The following is a 25,629-nucleotide window of genomic DNA, read 5'->3' on the forward strand; positions in this document are numbered from 1 at the left end:
GCGCCGCTCGTGAACCAGATTGAAAACGTGCCATTTGACCAACCCGTCTCGGTCCAGCAAGTCGTCGTGCAGCTCGATGAAGCCCAGGTTTACCCGTATCTGCAGCGCAGCGTTGACGAGCAGCTGGCCCGTTTCTAAGCGGACAATGCGTGAAAGTCCCGCAGCACATTCAACATTGGAGTTCCTCTGGGGTTCGTGCCGGTTCACGCAACGACGATGCCGAGATGCGCAGCCTCCGATGGATCAATGACACGGACATAAGAACATGAACATGCGGACCGTTCGAAAACACACGCCACATTACGCCATCCACCAGGCCAGGCTTCTACCATGCCTCGTCTCCGCAGCGGGACGAGTTGGAGTGGAGCTTTAGAGCCGAGCGGTAGGATAAAGACCCAACATTGGAACCCGCCCTTGGATTAATCGAAATGGATTGCTCTTGAGTTAGATACTCGAAACACACAAAAAAACACAGCAAACCCCTTTTACTTCTCTAAATCATAAGCATCGTACACGAGTTTTGCGCGCGTGCGCCCAACATTATTCTTATAAGAACAAAGTTGACTTCTTCTAATGTACAAACACACCAGCGACGAGAACCAATCAAACGGTGGGGCCAACAACATCTGCGGCCCGCCCGGTTTGCCTACTGGAGATACCTGAACAATTGTCAAAGATAGTGAATCTTAAAGAAATAATAAATTTAGTCTAAACAAAACGCTCCGGTGTTTGGTGTTTATTACAATTTCAAACGGCGACGAACTGAATTTCCTTTCTTTTCATCTTGACTTTGCATGGCCTTCGCCGATGAACTACGCATATTGTTACTACCGATGGCGGTTGGCTTCGAAAAAAGTAGATCTTCTTCAAACTAACCGTAACTAATGCTTTACTTTTACCCTATTGTTGGACACTTTATCAACCCACGTCATGTTTCGCCTTACAATGGTTAGAAGGCTTGCAGATTTTAGGTTTTATAAACAAATAAAATTACCGTATAAGCTTCGAAGAAACGAAGGGACTCACTACATTACTCAGTCACTGGGAAACGTTTCTGGACTTGACGGGTTTACAATCTAAGACTTTATAGTAATTGACGGATAAATAAAGTAATCCTAATGATACATACATGTACAGTTAAAAAGTTAATGCATACAAGAGCAATAATTTAGCGTTTACTTACTTGGAATAGTTTGGTTAGTTTTAGTACAGTGATTGTACTAAACGGGCCATAGCATACCGAATATTCAAATCATCAACGCAACCCTACATCAGCATCTCGGAGAAAACCGAACACAAACTTCAAATCAACCGTTTTTACCAACTAATTGAAAGTTAACTGTTGAGAGAAACAACATCCATCGATAATGTTGACGAATTTAGGATCAATTGACGAGCATATGAATGAATATAAGCATTTTAAAACCGTTTAATCAGTCACTATATCGCAATCTACGTATAACGACAGCAATTTATTTAATTTATAGCTTGGACACCCGATCGTATCAATCATTTGAAGAAACGTATAGTTGTGTATCCCCAACACAGCTCTGTTGCATAGACAGGGCCGCAAACCTGTTTCTTTATTAATTCACAGATCCATTACTTTCTGAAGTCATCCCGGCGATGTCTTTATTGACTTCGAATTCGGTAAATAATGGTTTCCACTATGAGATTTGTTTTCTTCCTACAGAATTCTCATCGATCACCCTATGAGTGATAATGTATCCTTTACTTAGCAAGTCACTGATTAGTCAATGGCAATCGACTGAATCCATCCACCATTCATTATAGCCGAGAATGTGAAGATATCCCGAAAGTCTTGGGGACTTTTCCTTCCGCATTTCGGTTGAAATTGGCAACCGGACTGCTAGTGGAGTGCCTGGTGAAACAATCCCCAGCATTACTCGAACGTCCACGTCGCATCCACGTCACAGAGCCTATTTCAGGTTCGAGGCAAAACAACGACCGTCGATTCCCGAGAAGACAAGAGCAGCATCATTAGCTTCACCTTCGTTCGTCTAGGCTCCTGAGACCTGAGCAGCGGAGGAAGACGATTAGCATGAGCCACGGTTGACTTGGTGGACCACCATCGTGAGACGCGCGGGACTACTAAACGGGGGTTGCTGGTGGAAATCACAGAAAACTGTCGGCCGTAAAAAATAGGTTTAAGACAGAAACACAAAGTAGAGAGAAAGAGAGAGAAAAGCAGAGAGAAAAAGAGAAAGAGAGAAATAAAGAGCGAAAGCAACAGCAGCCCACCGAAAGACGGGACGAGAGAGCTGACACTGATGGTGGGGATCGGTGGTATAAAACCAATAGCACCGTTGGCGCCAACACTTTAATCGTCGCTCACGCCGCTCACCGCCACCAGCTTTGTTGCCGTCGATCATCCGTAAGGGTCCGCTTCACTTCACAGGTAAGCCTCCCAAGGGATGCCGGGGTTCGTGACCGGGGTATCCGTCCCCACAGTCTACTCGGTGCTTTTCCCCGTAGTTAGTGATGGAGCATAAGTGCACTAGGGGGGCGAGGGTCCCTACCCAGTGGTGAATAGTCAGTGGACCTCGTCGAGTGGTTCAATCGCGCCTAGTGAAGACTCCGCGAAGTGAATTTGACAAATGATCGTTTGCGAAAGCCCGCCAGCCAGAAAAGAAAAGTCTGGCGCTAGTAACGTAATGTCCACACGCGTAATCGTCCATCGCGCAGCACGTAATCGAAACTTTCGCGCAACAACGTGACACGCTGCAATCATCGGCAAAAAGGATAACAGCGCAACGCGTGCGAAACGTGGCCCTCGGAAGCAGTTCGGCCATTTCGGGGGGGCACCATCGAAAGTGAAGTTGTTAACCGTGTTTCGAGTTGGCCGACAGAGGTCACGAAATGAACGGCCACCGGTCGCCGTCGCAGACTGAAAGGAAAAGGCCATTCGGACGAGTTTGCGTCTGAAGAAGAATACAAGCAGCGGCAGAAAGCCACCGGTTTCTGGAAGCACCCCGTGGCGCTACGAGATTGAAGCGACCCTCTCTGGTCTGGTCTGACGATGGCGATCGTGTGGCGATTACGAAACCACATTCCCCCGTTCGATTCGTTTACCATGCGCTCGCCCCGAGGGGCTTTTCTTCGCTGGCTGAAAGATCGCGATCTTAGTAGGTTTCTTCGCGACTTCCAGCAATCCCCGGGCGCTAGCAGGCTACCGGTAGGCCTGTGCACGAGGGTCCGCAACTGGGTCACAGTTCTTGAGTCTGGAGTTGGGATGGGGCACTCTAAACCGGTCGCTGACTCCGTTGCTCTCCGGCAGTCGCGCAGAAAACAGGGAACTAATGGTTTACTTTCTCCACCGCAAAGATACCGCATCATGAAGGTCGCAATCTGCCTGTTGGCCGTCCTCGCCCTGGCGCTGGCCGCTCCGCAGCGCGATGGTGGTGCCCTCACCGACGAAGCCATCCGGCAGGCCCAGTCCCAACAGCTGATCCCGCTCGACGCCCAAATCCAGGGAGTGCAGCAGGGTATCCAGGTGGCCGCCCTCGAATCGATCCCCGGCACCCAGCGCGTCGACCTGTTCCAACTGCTTGGCGATCAGGTTCCGCGTGAGGTCATCTCGAACCTCCAGTCGCAGGTCGACCAAGTTGGCCACAACTAAGTCCCTCCCTGGCGCCGGTCATATCTATACTTTCGTCTGCCTCTTTCCTGTGCACTAGAGTGTGATACCCCTTTGTTCTTCTTCAATTCTTTGACAAATGGAAAAAGCCAACCTCTGTCTGTGCTGTCCGCAGATTACTCTAGAGCTTCAGAGCGGACCCATTTGGCCAAACCTCCGAATCGTCTCTTCAACGATGGTGCCAACGAAGTATCGATGTAAACCTTTACCCCGTAAGATGGATCTTTTTGTACGTTTGTGTTACGAAAAGATGTGCGTGTGCGTGTTTTTTAATTATATACAAATGTTGACTTTTTAAAATAGAGCGATAGAGCGATAGTGCCTAAAGAGTACTTGTGAAAAACGGCAAGCCCCGAGATGAAACAATAAATACAACACCATTCAAAAACAAAAACGATTCCGATCCGAAGTCCGATTGTTTATTTCGATTTATCACGATATCTTAACAGTTTTCCAGGTTCAAATCAATCAACCAGTTGCCCATCTCCGATTTCGGCAGTTTAGTTCATCAGCTCGCATTGCATAATCGTACATTGTTCCACGCTATGCTCAATAAATTTTCAAGTGAGACCTTGCGGTGACTTCATGTGGACTTAACTGAGTAAATATACGTGAACGCTCCAAGCCTCACAATGATGCTCATCACGAACACTTACCACACCATTAGTCGTTTCTTCAAAGGCCAGGGACGAAACGGATAGCAACTGATGCTGCACTTTCATACGCACGAGATCTGGCCGTAAACAGTGGTCAGACAAAGCATAAAAAACACAGTCTTAAGCCGACCAGACATAAACGTTAAATGTTGCGCTTCCAGGTATTTCTCAGGCCGAACGTCTTAAACCGTTTTCTTCGGAAACAGTGCTTCGAGTTTCGGAGTAAACTCTCTTTGACCGTTTATTACCCTAGCCACGTTAGTCCTCCGTAAACCCATCCCATCAATCTTGCTGGAAGCCCTTCGAAGTTACACCCTGCTCGTGAATGCACTTTCAGTAACCTTCTGTGGTGTGAAATGCTGCAGACCGCAGACCATGGCTCAAAACGGCCTAACCTGAGCAACAACCTAGAGACGGTGCAGTGGCCTGGGTGAACACCTCAGCTGTTCAACACAAATCAACTCCACCACAACCACAAATGCGGCCATTTGTCAACGATGTTGGTTACCGATAAATCACTCAACGTAGTATTGAGTACTGCACACCGAGCCATGGACTTGGTCCCAGGAAAATAGGAACCACCAGCTGAAAGCCGTCTATCTATCATCGAAAAGTTTATGCTTCATTACTTTGGGGCTTGCTATTCCAGTGCTGGAAAGAAATGTGTCCCAATATTGCAGTCGAAGATCGTTCACTTTTTCAACTAGTTTTATGAGTAGACTGTTTCAGGATGAGATACAACCTACGGCTTTCCTTTCTCAATGCAGGAAGAGTCTTTGCACGAAAATTTGCATATGAAATTAACATGCGAGCGATAAAATGTGAAGCAAAAACCCCGAATCTGATTTGCATAGCCGGCTTGGCCGGCATCCATCGCCAAACAATCGAGCGACCCTAAATTGCACGGTAACCGAAGCTCATCCTGCCGGTTAACCGCACCGGAAATGTTACGTGGGCGACCTTTTAAAAACCGATTACACAAATGTAGCCCACTGATAGCTTTCTTTTAACCATCGATACCTCTGTCGCTGTTACCCCCTTCAACGGAAACAGTCTCGCGGCACCGGGCGTGATATTATATGCACTCCGTAACAATTATTTAATCACAAAAATCACCACTTTCTACCAATTTTCGACCGCGAGACCTTCTCCGTCCTTGTTCGTGCACGAAAATCGCATGATCCAAAGCCGGGTAGCGGTGTTCTTCTTTATTATTAAATTGAACTAATGGACGATGCCCCCCACCGTGAGCAAATTATTACCATAATCTTCACGGGTCACACCAAGGGCAAACCGGTGATCCCTCAGTGATTCAAGTGCCACCTGCGGGGTGCGTCCGCGCGTGATCAATGTAATGAAAAGCTATAATATTCTTGCCGGCACCGGCCTTACATCACGTTCACGTTCGCTGCTCTGATGGCGCTCTCGGCACAGCGATCGACGTCTTCAACCTCAAAAAGGTTGCCACTTTTCCCTTGGCCGTGGCCGCAGAGCGTTGGCCACCGCAGAAGACATGTCGAAGATCGAACACACACGGCCACGAGGGTGCAATATTTTATGCTAATTAGTTTTCTATCGCTTCAGACTCCACGCGAAGCCCGGACTCCCCATTGAAAGAGATCTATTGGAGCGATATACTTTTTGGTTTGGTTTGTTTTTGGGCTGCTTAGGTGATTTGCATATTTATTGTAGATCCGGTTTCATTTTCAATTAGCTGATGCAAAAGCGCCCTGAACGTTGGCCTTCGCCACAACCGCTTTCCACTCTGTCCGATCCTTGGCCGGTAACTTCTTGAAGCCAGATGGGACGTTGTGCTAGGCTTTCGATTCGAAGCACCGGTGCCCCGTAGTGTCACGGGATGATCATCCGATCCTTAGCTGTGGCATCGCGCGAAGTTCTTCCCAGTTTTCTTCTGCTATCTTCTGCAATCCGAAACAAGCTCTTTACAGGGGGATTCGCTTGAAAATAAGATATACCATACAAATAAGATGTTTGGTGGAGTTTTGAAGAAAAAATCACCTCTATAGTATGCAAGCTGTGTTTCGGTGTGCTGATGAACCGCGGAACTTTGCCAACCCATTAAATTTTACCGCTGATTGTAACGATTTATTCAAATGACTGTGCTCGCTGTGCCGCTGTGCAAAATATTCTTGCAGCGGCTAGCTGTAAAAGTGACAGCTAACTGAAGCGCCAAAGGGAAGAGAAAAAAAGCAAAACAAACCGTGTTTACACCTGTCAACAATCAGCGCTATCTCGCTCTCGCTAGTACCGTGCACTATCGCGTATTAAAACGAGTTTTGAGGTTTTATCATCGATCAGCATAAACCGTCACTATCTGTGAATCTGTGAAGCATCGAACTCGTGAAACTCATTCTGCGACGTAGTCGATAGTAGGCTAAGAGTACTAGACCCATTTTGGTGATTTGGGTAGTGTGCCAGAGGAATTACTGTTGTTCGCGTTGCCCGTCGTATCAACATTCAATCAAACACAGAGAAACCGAAGAAACAATCTAGTAAGCAACGAGAGAATAGTTTGGATTTGTTTTCCTTCGCAAAAGTTCCTTCGTTAGTTTTCGAATCGCATCCGTAAACATCCGCTCGGCACCCAAAGGCAGCATCGGACCGCAGTGCGGAACCGTCGGGCCCAGCAGACCGAGTGTATTTATGCTATGTTGTTACATAGCGTCGCCAGGGCCCAGTTAGCAAACTATCTGCGTAGTTGCACGAACCTGCGGAAAGTTACTCGTCCCGGGAGCGGCGGTATTGGCGCTCCGACCGTCGACGGCTGCCCATCTACGGTCCATACGCATTGCTTGCTGGCGGTGCCTTTGTCCCTTTCAGGCTCTTCTTCGCAGCATCCGGTGCCGAGTACCATCGGCACTACCACGCAAGTACGGTAGGTCGTCATCATGAGCCCGATTGCCCGATTACATATCGATTTTTCAACCTCATCATCTTTCTTTGTCTCACGGGGATCTGGTTCCCTGCTCTCGTTCCCATTACGCAATACGGCGCCGCACGCACGCATGTAGTGCCTGCTCGAGCCAATCCACCGGACCTCCGAAGAAGGGAAACGCGATGGAGGCACACTCGGCCGGATCGTCGGAACCAAAGTTCACCAACCGATTGAAACAGGAAAAGTCTCCGTACCTACTGCAGCACGCGCACAATCCGGTCGATTGGTACCCGTGGGGCGACGAAGCGATCCAGCGGGCGCGGGCCGAAAATAAGCTAATCTTCCTGTCGGTCGGCTACAGCACCTGCCACTGGTGCCACGTGATGGAACGGGAATCTTTCGAGAACGAGGATGTGGCACGCATCATGAACGAGCACTTCATCAATGTCAAGGTAGACCGTGAGGAGCGACCGGACATCGACAAACTGTACATGATGTTCGTCCTACTGATCAACGGATCCGGCGGGTGGCCGATGAGCGTCTGGCTAACGCCCGATCTGGCCCCCGTTACTGGGGGGACTTACTTTCCACCGAACGATCGCTGGGGTATGCCCGGCTTTACGACCGTACTGACGAAACTGGCCAACAAGTGGAGCACCGATCGGGAGGATCTCGTTACGACGGGTCGCTCCGTGATCGAGGCCATCCGTCGGAACGTTGATCAGAAGCATAGCAGCGGTGGTGCCGATGAAGAGCAAGCGGCGAGCAAAGCGAATGAAACGCTCGAGGCAAAGTTCCGCCAAGCCGTCAACATCTACCAACGGAACTACGATCCCGTTTGGGGTGGTTCACTCGGAGCCCCCAAGTTTCCCGAGGCATCCAAGCTCAATCTTCTGTTCCACCTGCACGTGCAGGAGCCAAAGCATAAGGTTCTGGGTGTGGTGTTGAACACGCTCGATAAGATGGCCGCCGGAGGCATTCACGATCACGTGTTCGGTGGGTTCGCTCGTTATTCGGTCGATAAGAAGTGGCACGTGCCTCACTTTGAGAAGATGCTCTACGACCAAGGGCAGCTGCTGTCGCTGTACGTCAACGGCTACCGGTTGACACGAAAACCGCTCTACCTTACGGTGGCCGATGCGATCTATCGGTACCTATGCAAGGACCTGCGCCACTCGGAGGGTGGTTTTTACAGCGGTGAAGACGCGGATTCCCTGCCGACGAAGGAAAGCACGGAGAAGGTTGAAGGTGCGTTCTACGCGTGGACGTACTCCGAGGTGAAGGAAACGCTGGAGCGTGGAGCCGAGAAATTCGGGGACTTGGGAAAGGTCAGCGCGGTGGCGGTGTACGCTGAGCATTACGATATCCAGGAGACGGGCAATGTAGAACCAGCAAGCGATCCGCACGGCCATCTGCTTGCCAAAAACATCCCGATCGTGTACGGATCAGTGCGGGAAACGGCAGAAAAGTGCGACACCACGCCGGAGATCGTCGAGCGTGTTCTGCGTGTGGCCAACGAGCTGCTGCACGAAGTTCGCGAACAGCGACCGAGGCCCCATCTCGATACGAAGATCATTTGCGCGTGGAATGGGCTGGTGCTGTCGGGATTGTCACAGCTTGCCTGCATTAAGGATGCCCCCGGACGGAGTGAGTATTTGGCGACGGCCGAGAAGTTGGTCAAGTTTGTGCGCGCGAATCTGTACGATGTCCAGGCACGCAAATTGCTTCGATCGTGCTACGGCGGTGACGAGGAAACGCTGGCATCGTAAGTAACGAAGCGCACCATCAACCGATTCGATTCGATGACGATTCCATTTGTTTTCCAGAGAACGTCCTATTTATGGGTTCATCGATGACTACGCGTTTCTGATCAGGGGACTGATTGACTACTATGTGGCCTCTCTGGACGAGCACGCTTTGCACTGGGCGAAGGAACTGCAGGACATACAGGATCAGCTGTTTTGGGACCAAAAACACGGTGCGTACTTCTACTCCGAGGCCAACTCACCGAACGTGGCCGTGCGTCTAAAGGAAGGTAAGTTGAAACGCCCAGCCGATTGAAGCAAGATGTAATAAGTTCAATGATTTCCGCCAGATCATGATGGCGCGGAACCGTGCGGTAATAGTGTGGCGGCCCATAACTTGCTACTGCTGAGCGATTACTTCGAAGAGGAGCGTCTCAAGGAGAAGGCCCGCACGCTTTTCGCGTACTTCTCCCAGACCACCCCCTTTGGGTACGTTCTGCCCGAGATGATGTCGGCCGCGTTGCTCGAGGAACACGGTAAAACAACGCTGATTGTGGTGGGACCGGAGTCACCGGATGCTACGGTACTCGTCGATGCCGTACGTCAGTTCCACATCCCGGGCATGATCATCGTACAGCTCAAGGTGGATCAACCGGCACACATCGAGCGACGCCGCAAGTCGCTCGACAACTTCAAGATGGTCAAGAATATGCCGACGGCGTACATCTGCCACAACAAGGTGTGCCATCTGCCAGTGACCGAAGCGGAACGGCTAACAGAGGAGTTTGAACCGCGGTACACGTTCGATTACCTCGAGTACGAGAACTGATTCTTCGAGGCCTAAGGTTTTTTTACCTCGATCGTCCGAAGGATCCGAAGGAATTTCGGTGGAATGACGAGTGTGGAATGACTGGCGGCCGCTAGCAGAGCAGATGGCAAAGCGAAAAAACAAACACATGACGACCCGAACACGAACACGAACTGGCGCGAAGAGAAAAGCGAATTTGTGATGCAACGAGTTTATCAAATATCAGACGACGATGATAATGCTTTAAAACGCAACGCCTCGGTCAGCTGTGTTGCCTCAGTTTTTAAATGTGCTTATCGAGGCCATTTAGAGCTTATGCGGGAGTGTTTCTTCTTTCTCCCGCATTGAAGGGCAGCATTATTATTTTCCGATTGTTCCCGGCGACGCTTTAAAAGTCTTCTCCCAGGCACAGCAGGAATTGTTACCCGTATTGTTATTGCTTCTTTACTCCCCGCTCCCCGCTCTTCCGTCGGTCGTGCTGTTACTAATTTATCGATACTAAGCTGAAATATAGCCACTGGGTTGAAGTTATTGTTCCTTTTCTGCATCCTAGGTTAGATACGAGTTGCTTCAAGCGGTTGGAGGCCGATTATCGAATTCGAAATCTCGATATAAATGTACCGGTTCGTTTGTTGCTATTTTTGTTACATAAATCTTAAATACATACGTCTGTTCCGCGAGACAGTTTAATAAATAGCGCTTTATCGATCCGCAACAAGCCGAAGCAATGGACCATAGAGAACACTGCACTATCAGTAACTAACTAGAGAGCTACACACGTGAAGCAGCCTTCCTTTTTAGAAGCTACAACGTTTTTACCACGCATAGGAAATAGTGTTCTAAACGAAGCCGGAGCGTTTAAACCGCGCAATTTTAATGTTTGTTATACTTCCTGTTGATACATCACACCGTAGGACGCGAAAGGAACCACAAGGAACCAACTTTTCTAAATATGTCTGTCACCCGCGGTCGCATGGCATTTGCCAGTGACCGAGAGACCGAGTGTGACGTTATTCGATTTTATTAGAATTAGAGCATCTTTTACTCAATCGATTTTATGCACACTAGCAGGCACCATCGAGCCAGAATCCGGAATGGGACGCGTCCATTAACACTGACTGGGCCACACTCGTGAGCCCTAGAGGACGACTGCAAGAAGCAAAAAGAAAACTATGTGGCAAATAGTAGTGTTTTAATTCGATAAGCGCGGTTGCGCGTGTTCTGTTTTTGAAATCAATGTTTTAACGACACGAAACGGCCACTGAACCCAATTTTATTCGGAGCAAAAATGGTGTGAATGGCAGATCCGATACTAGGCACGATGCCGGTCGATTCTTCGCAATACCACAAACTGATATTCTAAAGACGATAGGAATCGACGGCGCTAGGGACAGATATTCTGTAGTAGATTCGTTCTTTTCTCTCAACGATATTCTCAAAATAAAATTATGAATAAATCAAACGAACGGAACGGTAACATAAGTATATTGGTGGCTTTTGGCGTAGAAAGGTGGTCAGCTGTACAGTGTTGTATCATACATTTATTTACGGTTTTCCATTCAAACGTTGCGTCCGCACAACATTAGCGCATATGTAACATGTTTTTCTTGTTTTCTGTTTTCGCTTCTCCTCCAGTCGTAACAATAATGATCTGGCCCGTTTTCAAGAATGCAAACAAAAATACATAATATTTCGTTTGAGTAAATGGTTGTTCTGATACAGCGTTCGGGTGCATGGTTGCTTCGATTACCCTGCTGGTAGACTCGATGTAGCTCAAACCAAAGTAAGTTGCCGTATATGCTTTCACCGCAAGCGTTGTAATGTTAAATGAAATGCTATGGCGACGCATAATTCAGCATCGGCTCAGATTTATTCCGTGTTGGTTATCTTTCCTTTACTCTCAACAATGGCTGGCTCTAGTATGTTGTACGCGGAATGTTTTGAAAGTCCTAAGTGTACTGTTTGTGGCTCTTTATACTGTTTTACTTGCGGTTGGTTTTTCTTTCTTGTAGGATAATCAGTACTAGAGAAACTGCTAAACCGCCAGGGAGTAATAACACATTAGCCGATTTCTTACACATTCTACATCCATTCCCTAGTGTTGTATGTCGTGCTTGTTTCAATATTAACAGATTTTCTCATTCGTTTTATCGACACCGAACATTTTCTACTGCCTTAAAGTGAAAGGGATAAATAATGTGCAGGGTGCGATAGAATGATGAAAGCTTCATGTCGCCGGTTGGCGGATTTCGATCACCTTCAACAGTACAAAATCTACTATTAAGCATGATTACAACTGTTTCTCTTCGGATTTTCCAGTGGTTTTTATCAAGTTTGAGCAATAATGGGCGCACTGAGTATTGCTCTGTTCTTGGCGTGAAACATTTTTCTGCTTTCTTTACGCTGCTAAAAAGAGGTGGACATCAAAACAGATTGGAAAAACTAAACAATAATGGAATGTTGTTCGTAGCACAACACATTTGCTGTTCCAGGAATGAAGTAAACCCTGAAAATGAAACGTTGAACACAGCGAACAGAAGAAAAAACAAAACCAAACATGCTTGTGATTAGGATTATATTCATGAAATGTCTTACGAGTACGCAGTAAAGTAGGATGGAGGGATTAACATATCAATATCGTGAATCATCATGCTTTTGCGTTTGTTTGTTTGCCTTTTTCTATGCCGCGTGCCTCCCGCGATGGAAACGCGTTTTGTCAGTTTCAACTACCATTCACTTCGAATGCCTTCTCATGTTTTGTTTTTTTTTTTGGACGGAAAACACCGCGCGTCCGGTGTACCTATAACGGGTAAACACGCATCGTTTTACTTTTCGCGAAGAGCAACGAATCCCACAATCGTTTGCTTCCACATTCATTCGAAAAACCGTTGGGAGGTTTTATCACGGTCCAGCCATATACGCTACTTACGCCCGGTGCAAAAGCTTCATGTTAACGCAACGAGACGAAGGCGCTGAACGTGAACACTACTAAACACGACCACCACTGAACAGAGTAGGCTCCTCCTTTTATTACCTAGGCGACCACCGTGGAGAAAGGAGTGCAAAACTCTCTTTCGAAAGGATAAACTTTTCTCCTTTAGCAGACTTCTCACAGCAACCGTATTGAGCCATTCTTGGTTTAGCTTTCCTGCATATTTTCTCATTTCGCAACTTAATCGTGTTAGTACTTTTCTCCCGTGTGATCTGTTCTGGTTAATTGTATCCCCCAAAAACCCTAGGTTAACTCTTTACTCGATTCGCTTACCTTTTGCCAACATCATGTCTCGCTGTTGGTAATTCTAAAGCTTCTTAATATTTTCATTTTCGCTTCAGCACACATTAACGCAGTCTAGTGCTGCTCTTTCATTTGCAAACTACCACACATCTAACGTCTACGATGTCTTTCACACTTCGGTAGCCCTTGCTGGTGGCCTACTTTGTGACTCTATTGTTCTACACTTTACCCTCATACATTGCATCGCTCACTAATGCGCGTCGCTGTCCTCGCACGAAGCGGTTGCATTTTGTTATCAAAATAATACACACACTTCACTCGTTCACTCCGCCCCAGATACAAATGCTTCTACATTGTAGTGTTTCTTACACGCATCATCTCCGACGGTCAAAGTCACTACAATAATGTATAGCATTATATATGTACAATAGATTATTTCGTGGATACTATCACGCACTCAAACACACACACACGACATGCCATATTTCCACATACGCGCACACACACGCATCTACAACGCGACCATTCTCATTTGTCTACAGAAGCCGACGCTTTTCAAAACGCCTCCGACCATTTGCATTTCCGCAAAAAAGGTGGAAAGGAAGAATCGGTATTGATGGTGGCAGTTAGTACAAAGAAAGAGGGGGCAAAGGGCACACCGTTTGGAATATTACGATTGCAGTTTTAGCACTCCCTTGACGCTGCTCCGACACTCGACGCTCACTACCCAACCACTGTTAACAGTGAACTCTCTCGTTTTGAGCTTATAGTTTCCACTATCTATTATCGACACTCTTTCTTATTGCATTTAAGATACCTGGAGAGGTCCCTAGCGCGTCTATGCACCCCCATTACAACATGCTTCACATAAAACCAAATAATAAAATTTTATATATTTCATTCAGTGAGGTGTGAAATATAAACGATCTCTTCAGTTCCTTCTTGCACAGGTTGATAAATTAAGTAGAAAACAATACGCCGATAGGAAAATAAAACTATCACCAGCCCCGGAGCAAATGTCCTCGATCGTTCAACCAACGATCGAGCCGGGTTCAGGGAAGCGGAACGGATATCGCACCGGCAGCGTTTCGGAGGTCCAAGGACCCCGAGCTTGGCGACACACTGTTGACTGCCGACTGTTCCCTGGACACTTTCGGCGATCATGCGTCCGGTCGTTCTCGGTCGGTCGATCTCATTCGGTGGGCTCCTCCGGAAAGCCAGTGACTTCCGTTTGCTCCTGTATCGGATTACCGTCCGAGTGGTACGATATTCGAAGTCGCATTCTTAACGTCGCCTAGGAAAAAAGAAGACAGAGTTGCATTTTAGTTTCCTGGGAGTTAACTCTGTGGAAGGGCACGAACCTTTGCGGTACTGGTGACCCGCATTTCCTGCGTTATGGTACCACCGGGAGCCAGGGTAGATCCAGACGGGGAAAGCATCTGCAGCGTGAAGCTTCTGGGTACTGCGGCCTAACGAAGCATTAAAAAGCAATTAAATATCCGATCCCACAGCAACTGTCCGGATCACACGGATGGCTTTACCTGAAACAGATACTGCTCGAGTGTGGTAAGCGAATTGTTGGTTGCCGTCATCAGAATCTGCAACGATCCTCCGGAGATTTTCGCCGACAGCTGCACCAGAATGCCATTTTTGTCCAAAGCCGTCAGTATTTTTGCGTTTTCCTGTAACGAGTTCAAAATTAACAACGTCATAACCACGCGATCGATCAGTCTTTTAGACGCTCTCTTACATCGTTGTTGTTGATGGCAGCGGCGGAGAAGTCACTGAATAAGCTGCTACTGTTGGTGTTAATGTCTGCCATCGTCATCGTCATCGGCGGTGACGTGGGAGACGTTAGTCCATCCAAACTGGCAAGCGGTGAACCCAACGAACCAACGATACCACCGATGGCCGACGGTGCAACAATGGCCGGCGACAGGTTAGAGTTCAGCAGATTATCGAGCCCACCGAAGGAAGCGGAATTTGCTAACAGTGTGTTGGTGCCACCGATGCCGATGGCCGCGGTGGGGAGACCGTTCTTAATGCTATTGTCGTTCAAACTGTTCAGATCTAGCCCGATGCCAGCAGCGGAGCCGCCAAGCGGAATTGTAGCACCTCCCGTGACCGATGAACTAACGGCCGCCGGTGGCGTACTGGCCGGCATATCGAGGCTGCCGAGCAAATCGAGCAGATCCTGGTTGTTACCAGCGGTCGTCGGTAGCGTACTGGCGCCCGATTTGCCGTTCGTTGCCGGACCCGAAATCAGTACATCCGCCGCAGGTGTCATACCGAGCCCATCGATAGGATCGTCACCGCCACCGAGCAGATCAAGCAGCGCACGCTGTGTGTGCGAGAGGAGAAAACGAGGATAATTTCCTTGCAATAAAACGGCATCAGCAATGAATTTCTTACCGAATCCGAGCTCACTTTAGTGCCCACGTTCTGCGTTGTGCTAATCATGAGCGTTCCGATGTCGCCGACACCACCATCGTCACCGCCCTCGATCAGATCGATGCTTGGCTGCTGGTCATCGAATGCGCCACCCTCAAGCTCGGTACCGTTTGGGAGGGATTTCTGTATTTTGGGCATCTTTTCCAGCAGCGCCGGCCTCAGGTGGCTGTACTCGCGAAAGAGCTGCGAAAATTCGACCCCTCGCTGTTGCAGGTCGATGTTCAGGTGCGAACCAAACGCTTCGATAATTTGTTTCACTCGCGATTCCCTGTCAAACGAAACGAGGCGGACATTAGGCGTGCCGAACCCTTGCCGAGCGAGAGCCGTGTGTGTTGTCACTTACTCTTCTTTCGAGTGAATCCGGGTGCTCAGCTTGGCCAGGGAAACCAGGGTGTACTGTTTGGTCGTGGTCGACACCGAGGTGGACCAGAGCAGCCGCTGGTAGATGTCCACGAGCTGGTGTTCTGCAGGAATTTCAACATCTTATGTCGTTGCAAATTGCGGCGGCAACGGTGCAGGGGGTTCAGAGTTTAGGATGCGGTGCAGGTTAAGCAGATGGTGACAATGGACGGAAAGAACACGGAATACAGGTAAACAACACACAAACTAAATAGTGGCAATTCCGAGTGCCGTATTGGGTACCGATCCACTTACCTTCGATCCGTTCCGAGCTCAGCACCAGATCACCGTACTCGCCGATAGTCCACACGGCCACCTGAAGCAACGGTTGCTTCTCCTCCGAGTTGGCCCCGTTGTGAACCGAGCTCCACAGCCGCTGCCCGATGTACGCCTGCTCCTCCGGTGGACTGTTGAGGATGAGATGAATCGTCGACGAAACGACATCATCCCGCACGTAATTCCCGGCCTGCCATAGGAAATGAACAGTAAGCTCGCTATCCTCTCCAAGACACTTTCAACGAAGGGCTTACCGCAATCAGCACACTGAGCAGCGTGTCCAATCGCCAGCGAATGGAGGTAGCGTACCGCTCGGCCACGTGCACCATCCGGCTACTGCACTGTGCCTTAAACTCCGGGTCGGCCTTCTCGAGAAACACCAGCAGTTCCTTGGACATCGCGCGTATGTTCTGCGAGTTGATCAGCGCAAACGAGAGCTCCATCGCGCGGCGTCTGATCGAAACGTCCGGGTCCTTCAGGCACTCCAGTATCGTACTCCGGTGACGCTGGACGGCGGAAATGTCGGCGTGCACCGTCCGCAGCAGTGTGTTGAGCGCCACGTACCGAATGTTCTTGTCGCTATTCAACAGAAACCGCCCGAGAATGTTGACCGCCAGCACACGCAGGCCACCCTCGGATCTAGTTTTTGTTTTCGAAAAAAGGGATGTTCCAGAGTCCATCGGATGCTACACGGCAAGGGAGTGAACTCACTTGATGTCCATGATGGAGAGCACCGTCTCGTAGAGGATCGTGTTGCCCACGTTTTTGCTCGTCTCCGTGTTGGTGGCCACCTGTGCCAGGATGTCGTTCATGGCTTCCGACGCATCCGGATCGTTGTGGCCCAGTATTCTTAGCAGACGAAGTATTTTCACCTACAAACAGTCACAGCGTTAAAAGAAAAAGTAGTTTTCAGTGCTCGTCCAACGTCCAGCACTCGGCGGCGGCACGTACCTGCAGGAACGGATCACTAACGCCGCTCACGTCGTGCTCCGGCGAGTAACCGGCTAGGATCAGGTTTTTCAAAATTCGCACCAGATTCGGTACAATCTGCATCGCCGTCCAGTTGGTCCGTGTGGTCGGGAGCGGGAAAAGAGCACAAGGTTGTGAAAGAAGCAGGACGGGACAGTTCGTTAGTTTCGGGGTGCGCATCCTTTCTGGGTCCTTTCGACGCAAACAGACGACCCAAAGCGAGACGAGACGAACGTGAACAAACACAGGCGCAGCAGAGAATGGATGTTCTGTTCTTGTGATTTGCTTCAAATTTTTTCATCGGACCTCACGAGTCGACTTTTGAGTATCCGCTTTCTGGGCCATGATACGCCCGCAAGTGTGTGTGTGTGTGTGATATTGTGTTGTGATTTATTCTATTGCTACAATGGGCACAAAACGCGAACGCCCGTTTTGTTCTACGTACGGAATCCTTTCAACCTTTGCATTAGTGGAGGGATCAGGATTCATCACACCGAGGTTCGAGAAGCGCACAACCGACGAAGCGCAGTGGCAAAAGGTGTACACCGTTGTCTCTGGGGCAGTAAAATGGCAATGGTTTTTTTTATTTCTCATTCCGCGTAGGGTGTGGTCGGATGATGGCAAAAAGTTGGGCCCTTTGTTGGGATGCACATTTTGATGCACCTCTTCACAGACGGAGTACCTTTTACTCAGCGGCGAAGCAGAACGGGCTTCTTCACTCAACGGGTACGGCGGTAGGAACAAAGAAATAACGAAAGAGCATCGAGGGGCCAATATGCACAACCCATCGACGGCAAATGAAAATTAGGAACAAACCAACAGAGAGTGTCCTATAAAATTATTGACGAGGTGTCTGACAGTATGAACTGGTGGACATTCATCGTATTAATTCACCGGTTCCCATTTCAACCTAACACTAAATGGCTCCACAGTTTGTTTCAAGTAATGAAATCTCCATTCTACCTTTGTCCATGTTATCTGCTGACGTGTGCGCGGAATGGATTTTTAATGAACAAAATTACCTAAACCGAAAATCAATAAACGAATGAAGCCGTCCATTGAGCTCAGATTGACTCTCGTGCTTCAATCAAAATCCGTACCATCACCGTCACACGCCACTCGGAGGCCGGCATTGCAGCATAATCGCGTGCCGGTGATACTGGAAAGGCCGATGCGCTGCGTTGCGAAACACAAACCTCTTCTGGCGCCCAAAATATCTAACGTGAACCTAAACACTGCGTCCATGCCGGATACTCGGCGCGCAGCCAAGAATTAAAAACTATTAGAATCCAATCCGTGAGCGTGTGAGGGTCATGTTTAAATTATGCTTCCAACCCGTCGCGGGAACGGTGGCGCTACGGCGGTTGGAAAACCGAAACCACGAATGGTTAAACGAACGCCGTTCAAGCGGGCGGAAAATGGACAGCAAAAAAAAGCAGGAAAAAGGATTATTGACGAGCGCAGCAGACAGTCTGCCGGAGCCACCGCCGTCCCAATAAGAGTGCCTCCTCTCCAGACGGAGGACCACACAGAATGTTAAATCATAAGCACTACATGAGCAACAACGGCAAAAGCCCACTCACGGGCCATAAAATATCGCTACGAGAGGGAAGAAAGTCGGGAAAAAGGCCACACAGGAGTAGGAAAATGTTTGCCAAAAAATAGATTCCAAGGGGGCCGTCGTTCTGGGAGCTTTCATTTGGTTACCGTTCGTTCACCGGGAATGCTAGCAAAGCAGCAGAGCACACCGGACAGGCAGACAACGGACTGGCTACTCTAGGAACCGGTAGCCGGATTGAGACGTGCACCATCGACATGCATAGGCTAATGTGCATTCCAATTATGAATATTTTAAGCGAAGCTCCACAAATGGCTCCAGAAATGGCAGCTGGGACGGGGAGGTCAACACTTCATGCATAAATCGAATCGAATCGAATCGTATCGTATCGAGTGCAAACCGTAATTCGACTACAAACGAGTGATATGAATCATTCACATTTGAATGGTGTCAGAACGTAACGATAAATCAAAAACAACGTTTAAACTAGAATAATATCGTAGACAGAAGTACACATAAAAGAATAAAATGTAAAATCAACCGGTCCGAAACCATCCAAACTTTTCCACTAATGTGGGCAATATTTTGTTCAGGGAAAAGAACTTGCTTTCCAAAGAATCAACAAATGTTTGGTCACCAGGGAAAACCAAAGCCACGCGAGCCACGAGTTCGACCGGTTACATCAATCTTTGCAACAAAACACAACAAACCAAATACAAACCAAACTTTAGGAGCCGTTCGGCGAAACACAAACAACGCCCGGTGCGAATCAAGTCGTAAGACAAACACAATCCCGAAGCAACAACGGTGCAATTGCAATGTGTCAAGCACCCATTACAAGAGCCTCAGTGAACCTTGGCGCGGTATGCGCTACAACGGGAGCTGAAGGGCCTTTAATAGGGAGCTCCAGTGACAAACCAAGGTCGCTGTGAAAAGCCTCAGCAATATTTGCTGCAGTCGAGATTTCTAGTTGCTAACTTTTATTCTTCTATTTCTGTTTTTTTGTAAGCAACATTTTGTACAAAACAACATTTGTATAATATTGAAGAACTGTCGTTCTGTTTTGCTAAATTTGCCAAAGGGAAGTCTGTCCGAATGTCTGTCCTATTCAAAACATGAGCAGGGAAGCCAACAATGTGAGTTGCAGAAATGGTTCCGAAGGAAGAAGCCTTTCGTAAAGGTTCTGTCTTGCACTCGGAGAACCAGTGTTTGACTTACAGCAAAACGGAATAGTTCTGAGGTACAGTGGTCAACTTGTGCCATTTATGTTTCCCGAATTCTCGGGACCTTTCTCGACATTCAGTAACTAGAAACGGACATGAAAGTACCGGAATGGCGCGAGAAACATGTCCAGAGGGCTCGCTAGAAACTAGTATCTCACGGTTTGTACTGGTTTCACCGTTGAATTCGTTGATTTTAAGAGGTGTGCTCGTAAAAGAGGTAATTATTAGAAAGGGCGCGATGGGTGGAGACCGGCACCACTTACCCATGATCAGAGGCATTCATCGTGGCGACACTCGATGCCTTGCTGCAGGCCGTCGTCTACTTCGACACACACTTCAGGAACACCCGACGTTGATTAATGTACTTTCTCCCTCTCTTTCTCTCCCTTCACGAGCCGCCCACTTCCGGTTCGCCCACTCGCGAGACGCACGTCTACGGCAGCTGTCTCGCAGGATTTTCGTTACACACACCCCGTGACAGCTCGTCGCTAGACAATCTTCACTGTGGAGACTTTCTCACAACACTCTTCCTCTTTCACACACATAGACCGCCTATGAGCTACCAACTAACACACGTGCACACTTTAGAAAATTGTTGACGAACTAATAGAAAGCTTAAATCTCCCTCTGGAATCGCCTTTTTGTGGTCCATGTACGCGCTGAGCTTTGGTTAAGTTGCGCGAGTATAAAAAAGTAGGCCACTGCTCGATGAAACGGAAGAAACTCCTTTTCCGGTTTCTACACTCTCGTTCTCACTCGTTCACTTCATTCGCAGGCGATTGCTATGGAAAAGAAATGGAAGCACTTAGAACAAAGCTGAAACCACGTTCAGGCGAATTATCGAATGTAAAATCGCGAAACTAATCGATGTTTGCAGGAGGCTGTGACAACATTGGGAACGAGCGACATTCGTGACGGTTGAGAGCGCGACGAAAACTGCGATTAATTGGACACTCTCCGTTTTCCTCACACCGCCTCGCCCCCCATTGCCCTCAGCCGAGAGGTTCGTCGCTGATTGAAACTAATTGGCGGCAATGAAACAAATCCATTTGTGGCACGAAAAGATACACGGGACGGTTTTTGGGGAGGTGGCTATTGTAATGGCTACTAATAAAAAGGTTACAAATCTCGTAACTTGATTTGTTGGCTCTCACTTCAGTGGTTTTGTATTCTAGGAATTAATCATAAGAAGCTGGAGACGTTAAAAACTGAACCGTTGAATCAGCCAAGAAACTCGAAAAGCCCTTCGCCGCTGCCTGAATGACGTCAACTGAGGCCGCGCTCGTTGTGTGTTGTGGTCAGCTCGTGACATTCGGCGGAACCGCGAAACCGATTCGCAGTTCCAACAAAAACGTGACACGTTTCACACTTCCCATCGCAACACAGCCACATCGTGGCAACCGCGTAGCCGTGGAGGGGTTTCGCCGGATCTTTCTTTTCCACCATTATTCCACCTCTCAGGCTATATTGGGATTGAGTTTCTTGTACAGCGAAAGGTTTCTTCCAACTTTAGTTTCACTGACTGTCTTTTTGATAGCAACATTAAAGTATCGGGAAGGTGTACTTCACAGCTGTCGCTGTTTAGTCGGTGCGCATTGTAATCTAAACTTGCAACTCCAGAAGAGCTGCGAATAAATTTTCTAAAAACTCAGCCAGTTTAAGCAACTAACAGCTGTCCTTCGGCACTTCTTTCACTAAACCACTATTGATTACTTTTCCAGCCTTTTCCTAATAAACAGTGCCGCCTTGGATCCTTCTTTTAAGCGATTCGTATTAGTTACGCACTTTTCCCCTCAGTTGTAAGAATGAAAGGAGAAACTTTCCATGATTTTACGGATTCTCAGAACGGGAAGCGTACCGACGAAAGAACATTTTTAACCCCTTAAAGAAGATTTCGATGCGAGTGGTGATGGAAGTTGCTTCAAAGCATTACGGAGGCACACAATCATCGCTGTGCGCACGCACACAGCCGAACACTGGCACCGCTATTCACTCCCCTGCTGGACCACAAGGGTTTGCTTAGAATCTGTGTTGTATGTTAAGGACGTGCACTGTCCTCGTTAAGGTATTTTGGGTCGTCCTTAAGGTGCCGGAGTTTTGGTCATTAATCGAGCCTACGCCCGATGAAACCTAAAATGAGTAAACTGACCCCGAAACGCGCACACACACCCACGTAGGCACACTCATACACAGCCTACTTCTTACGGCGGTTCATCCGCTCCTTTTTGATTGGAAAGTTAGCAAGCAAATGTTGCGTGCGGCAGGTGTTGGGACACACGGCGCTGAAATTTACACTTTGCAACCCAACGGCCCCTCGTGGTTTGCATCGAACGCTGTCGTTCTTTGGCTGAGAGTTAGCGATCCAGAACGGGGAAGTTTAGTATCGTACCACCAATGCAGCCGCGACTGCTGCCACACGCGAGCACCGTAAATTCGGGTTTTGGAGCACTAACTTTCGTAAGTGGGCGAGAAGGAAAAGCAAAAACCCCTTTTCTCTACGTCCTCGGCAACTGCTGGCGCTTCGGTCGCTTCTTTTGGGAGGAAAAAACGAAAAACTAAGAAACCAAGTCAACCTGAGCAATTGCGATCCTGCGATGACGTTGAATGACAGTTGCCAGCAGTGCTGCCAAAACGTTAGTTGAAGGAGCTGTCAGGATTTTGTCGCCAATGTCGACATTCACAGTCACCAAATGGAGAAAATGTACGTTACAAAAACATCTTGTAAGTTCGCAACGATTCCTTATCCGAGCGGTATAAGTAATAATTTGCACTATGCGAGTAGAAATAGACGAATCAAACCGGTTGATTTATGAATCGTGTTTAATTAAATCACTGTTTGCGGTATGATTCGACTCGCGCCGTTGAAGAACGCAAATAATAGAAAAAAAAACTGTTTATCGGTATGAAACATCTCTTTATTTTTTAAATGAGAGTTAGAAAGCACTTATGTTTTAAGTCGTTCACGTAGATTAATAAGTTCCGCACAAAGCGTTATTTTTAATTCTCGCAGCGTTCTGGTTATAATTGGAGACACATTATTTAAGCAAGAAATGAATGAAAGGCCCAAGGCAGAGATGGATGTTGCACCACAAGGAGCACTGTGAATAACTGAATGTGACGTGTGCGCTACGAATGTATGTGTGAGTTTGGTTGCAAAGAAGGAATCTTCCCCACAGACAAAAAATACATTTAAATGCCAACAACCGAGCTTAGTTGTTGTCCGCCGGAGTTCTAACGTCGTCGATCTTGAGGATCATCTTGACGAGCTGGGTAGCGAGAATGATCTGTTGCTTCTTCGAATGCAATGATTCAATAACGTGGTGGTCCTTCATGTCGTCGTTGCCGGTCAACATGCAGTCCACACCGAACGTCGAGCTGTTCTCCGCCACCTGGCGTGCCTTTACTTCCGACAGCGTTTCGATTGGCGGTAGACCACTGTTTTCGGCCAGTGCCAACGGAACCGACTCGAGGGCAACGCTGAAAGCCCGGAAAGCGTACTGCTCCAGCGTTGACAGCTGATCGGCCTCACGTGCCACGGCCAGCGAGCAGCTGATTTCGGCCGATCCACCTCCGTAAACGATACGCGAGTCCCGGACCAGCGAGCGAACCACGCACAGTGCATCGTGAATGGAGCGCTTCGCCTCTTCCGTTACCATCCGGTTGCCACCGCGAATCAAGATCGTAACTGCGCGAGTGTTCTTGCACTCCTCGATCACCAACATCTTATCCTTGGTGGTTCCGAAGCTGAGTTCGCGAACTAGTCCTGCCGTTCCAAGCTTTTCAGGCGTCAGCTCCTCGAAACGTGGAACAATGCGGCCACCCGTGGCAATGGCGATAAGCTCAATCTCTGGACCACCGACCCAACGAACGGCCGGGAGTTGCTGCTGCAGCAGCAGATGGTTGGCCTCGTCGTCGAAACCCCACTGGCAGATGGCCAAGGTTGCTCCGGAATCCTTGACCTGCTTCACCATTTCAAGGAACTTTTCTTGCTCGTACACACGCAGCTTGCGGTAATCATCGGCCGAAGTCACGTCCAGCTTATGCTTGGTCTTCGGCTTCGGCGGTTCGAACGGGCAGGTGAGGATGGCCAACTTCACGTCCTTCAGCACCGTTGGCATCTGCGAGTGGCTCATCGTCTTATCCACTACCACGCCCTTCACCAAACAGGTATCTTCCATTCGGCCGCCGACCTTATTTTGCAGCTTGATCAGCTCAAAATTAACGTCCTTCTTTTCCAGATCAGCAACCGTTAGCACCGCATCGACGGCAATCTCGGCCATCTGACGGTGGCATTTGTTCACGATCTTGCTTCCGAGCGTCGTCATGGCAACGCGCACCAACGGTTCCTTGTTGTCGAGAGCGATCGGGAACTGTTCGGCGATCGAGTCAAGGTGCTTGATGGCACACTGTGCCGCCAGCTCGAACCCATCGGCAATACGGATCGGATGGATGCCACGGTCGAGCAGGGACTCGGCTTGCTCAAGCAGTGCACCGGCCAGCACCACCACGCCGGTGGTACCGTCACCAATTTCATCGTCCTGCGACTGGCTCAGCTGCACCATCAGCTTGCCGATTTCGTGCTCCACATCCATCAGCTTCATGATCGTGGCACCATCGTTGGTAACCGTGACCTCACCGTCTCCGCTGACCATCATCTTGTCCAGACCTTTCGGCCCGAGCGAAGAGCGGACGATCGATGCGATTTGCTTCGCTGCCAAGATGTGACTCTGGAACGAGTAAACACAAAGTGAGGTTAGGTTTGCATGATGCGGTATCCGGCTGTTCCGTAAAGGATTCATTAAACAATGAAGGCATCAACCGATGGCGATTTTTCACTCCACGTTCGTTGATTGGCATCAGAAACACTCTTATCGATTGCATTAGGAGTTGGAAATGATTCGCAAATCACATAAAATTACGAACGACCGCACACCCTGCTGTCCCACCCGTCGAAACGACAAAGAAATTTACCTTGATAGCTTCATTGCCGGTAAGACGCTTCTGATTTTCCTGGTCCCGCAGCACGATGAACGGACGTCCGTACTCATCGCACGCGAACGTTCCCGGAAGGGACATCATCTTGAACGGATTTTACGGTTTACGGTTCACACCAAGCACACTGCGATAGGAAACACAACCGAAGTGAGGGAAAGAAATTAGATCTTGTGTGAAACAGTTTTCACTGTAAATTCAGTGTTGAAGTTAACACAGGCCAGACACGGATAATGATGACTCACCAGATTGGATCGGATCGAAAAAATCCGGCACAATTTCCGAAATGGATCCGGCTCCTCGTGATGAATTATTTACGGTGCGGTAAAGAAGTGTCAGCCAGCCGACAAAGCCATCAGCAAATGTCGAAAAGCAATGTCGAAAACCAATGTCGACTGTCCCAGCAATTGAAGGAAATATTTCGCGACGTGAAATGTTGCACGGATGTGTTTGAAAAAATCGGTAAAAATAATAAACTAAGTGAGTTACGTAATGAATTTACGGATGCATTCTTGCGGACAAAATTCATTCTTACGGAACGAGGAGAAATTGAGTGCCGGATGAATTCGTGAGTTACCTTCGGGATTTTCGTAGGTTGACAAAATTCATTCTTGTTGACAAAATTCATTCTTACGGACAAAATTCATTCTTGTGGACAAAATGAATTCTTGTGGACAAAATTCACGAGGAAGAAATTGAGTGCAAGATGAATTGTCAGGTTCGTCATCAAAGTTAGGTTCGCAGCGTCAAAGTTGGGTTCAAA

General features: G+C 48.4%; 4 protein-coding genes across 4 annotated transcripts; 2 read left to right on the forward strand and 2 right to left on the reverse strand.

Moving 5' to 3' along the window:
* The first annotated feature begins 2,353 nt into the window (after positions 1–2,353).
* On the forward strand, positions 2,354–4,006 carry LOC128273134 (uncharacterized). Its single transcript, XM_053011052.1, has 2 exons — positions 2,354–2,419; positions 3,346–4,006. Exon 2 carries the CDS (start codon positions 3,356–3,358, stop codon positions 3,638–3,640), a length of 285 nt encoding a protein of 94 aa, XP_052867012.1. The 5' UTR covers positions 2,354–2,419; positions 3,346–3,355; the 3' UTR covers positions 3,641–4,006.
* A 2,855-nt stretch (positions 4,007–6,861) lies between these two features.
* LOC128272197 (uncharacterized protein B0495.5) lies at positions 6,862–9,795 on the forward strand. Its single transcript, XM_053009955.1, has 4 exons — positions 6,862–7,210; positions 7,347–8,975; positions 9,037–9,245; positions 9,306–9,795. Exons 1-4 carry the CDS (start codon positions 6,984–6,986, stop codon positions 9,782–9,784), a joined length of 2,544 nt encoding a protein of 847 aa, XP_052865915.1. The 5' UTR covers positions 6,862–6,983; the 3' UTR covers positions 9,785–9,795.
* A 3,991-nt stretch (positions 9,796–13,786) lies between these two features.
* On the reverse strand, positions 13,787–17,177 carry LOC128271177 (AP-1 complex subunit gamma-like 2). The gene is made up of 10 exons (XM_053008618.1): positions 17,076–17,177; positions 16,836–16,996; positions 16,379–16,763; positions 16,104–16,314; positions 15,793–15,931; positions 15,411–15,717; positions 14,749–15,339; positions 14,540–14,680; positions 14,360–14,467; positions 13,787–14,292 (listed from the first exon to the last, which is right to left on the reverse strand). The coding sequence occupies exons 1-10, from the start codon at positions 17,175–17,177 to the stop codon at positions 14,191–14,193; spliced, it is 2,247 nt and encodes a 748-aa protein (XP_052864578.1). The 3' UTR covers positions 13,787–14,190.
* Positions 17,178–22,778: 5,601 nt separating this feature from the next.
* On the reverse strand, positions 22,779–24,992 carry LOC128271651 (T-complex protein 1 subunit epsilon). Its single transcript, XM_053009263.1, has 2 exons — positions 24,846–24,992; positions 22,779–24,601 (listed from the first exon to the last, which is right to left on the reverse strand). Exons 1-2 carry the CDS (start codon positions 24,951–24,953, stop codon positions 23,084–23,086), a joined length of 1,626 nt encoding a protein of 541 aa, XP_052865223.1. The 5' UTR covers positions 24,954–24,992; the 3' UTR covers positions 22,779–23,083.
* Positions 24,993–25,629: the final 637 nt, after the last annotated feature.

The sequence above is a fragment of the Anopheles cruzii genome, chromosome 3, assembly GCF_943734635.1.
Source record: "Anopheles cruzii chromosome 3, idAnoCruzAS_RS32_06, whole genome shotgun sequence".
Lineage (NCBI taxonomy): Eukaryota > Metazoa > Arthropoda > Insecta > Diptera > Culicidae > Anopheles > Anopheles cruzii.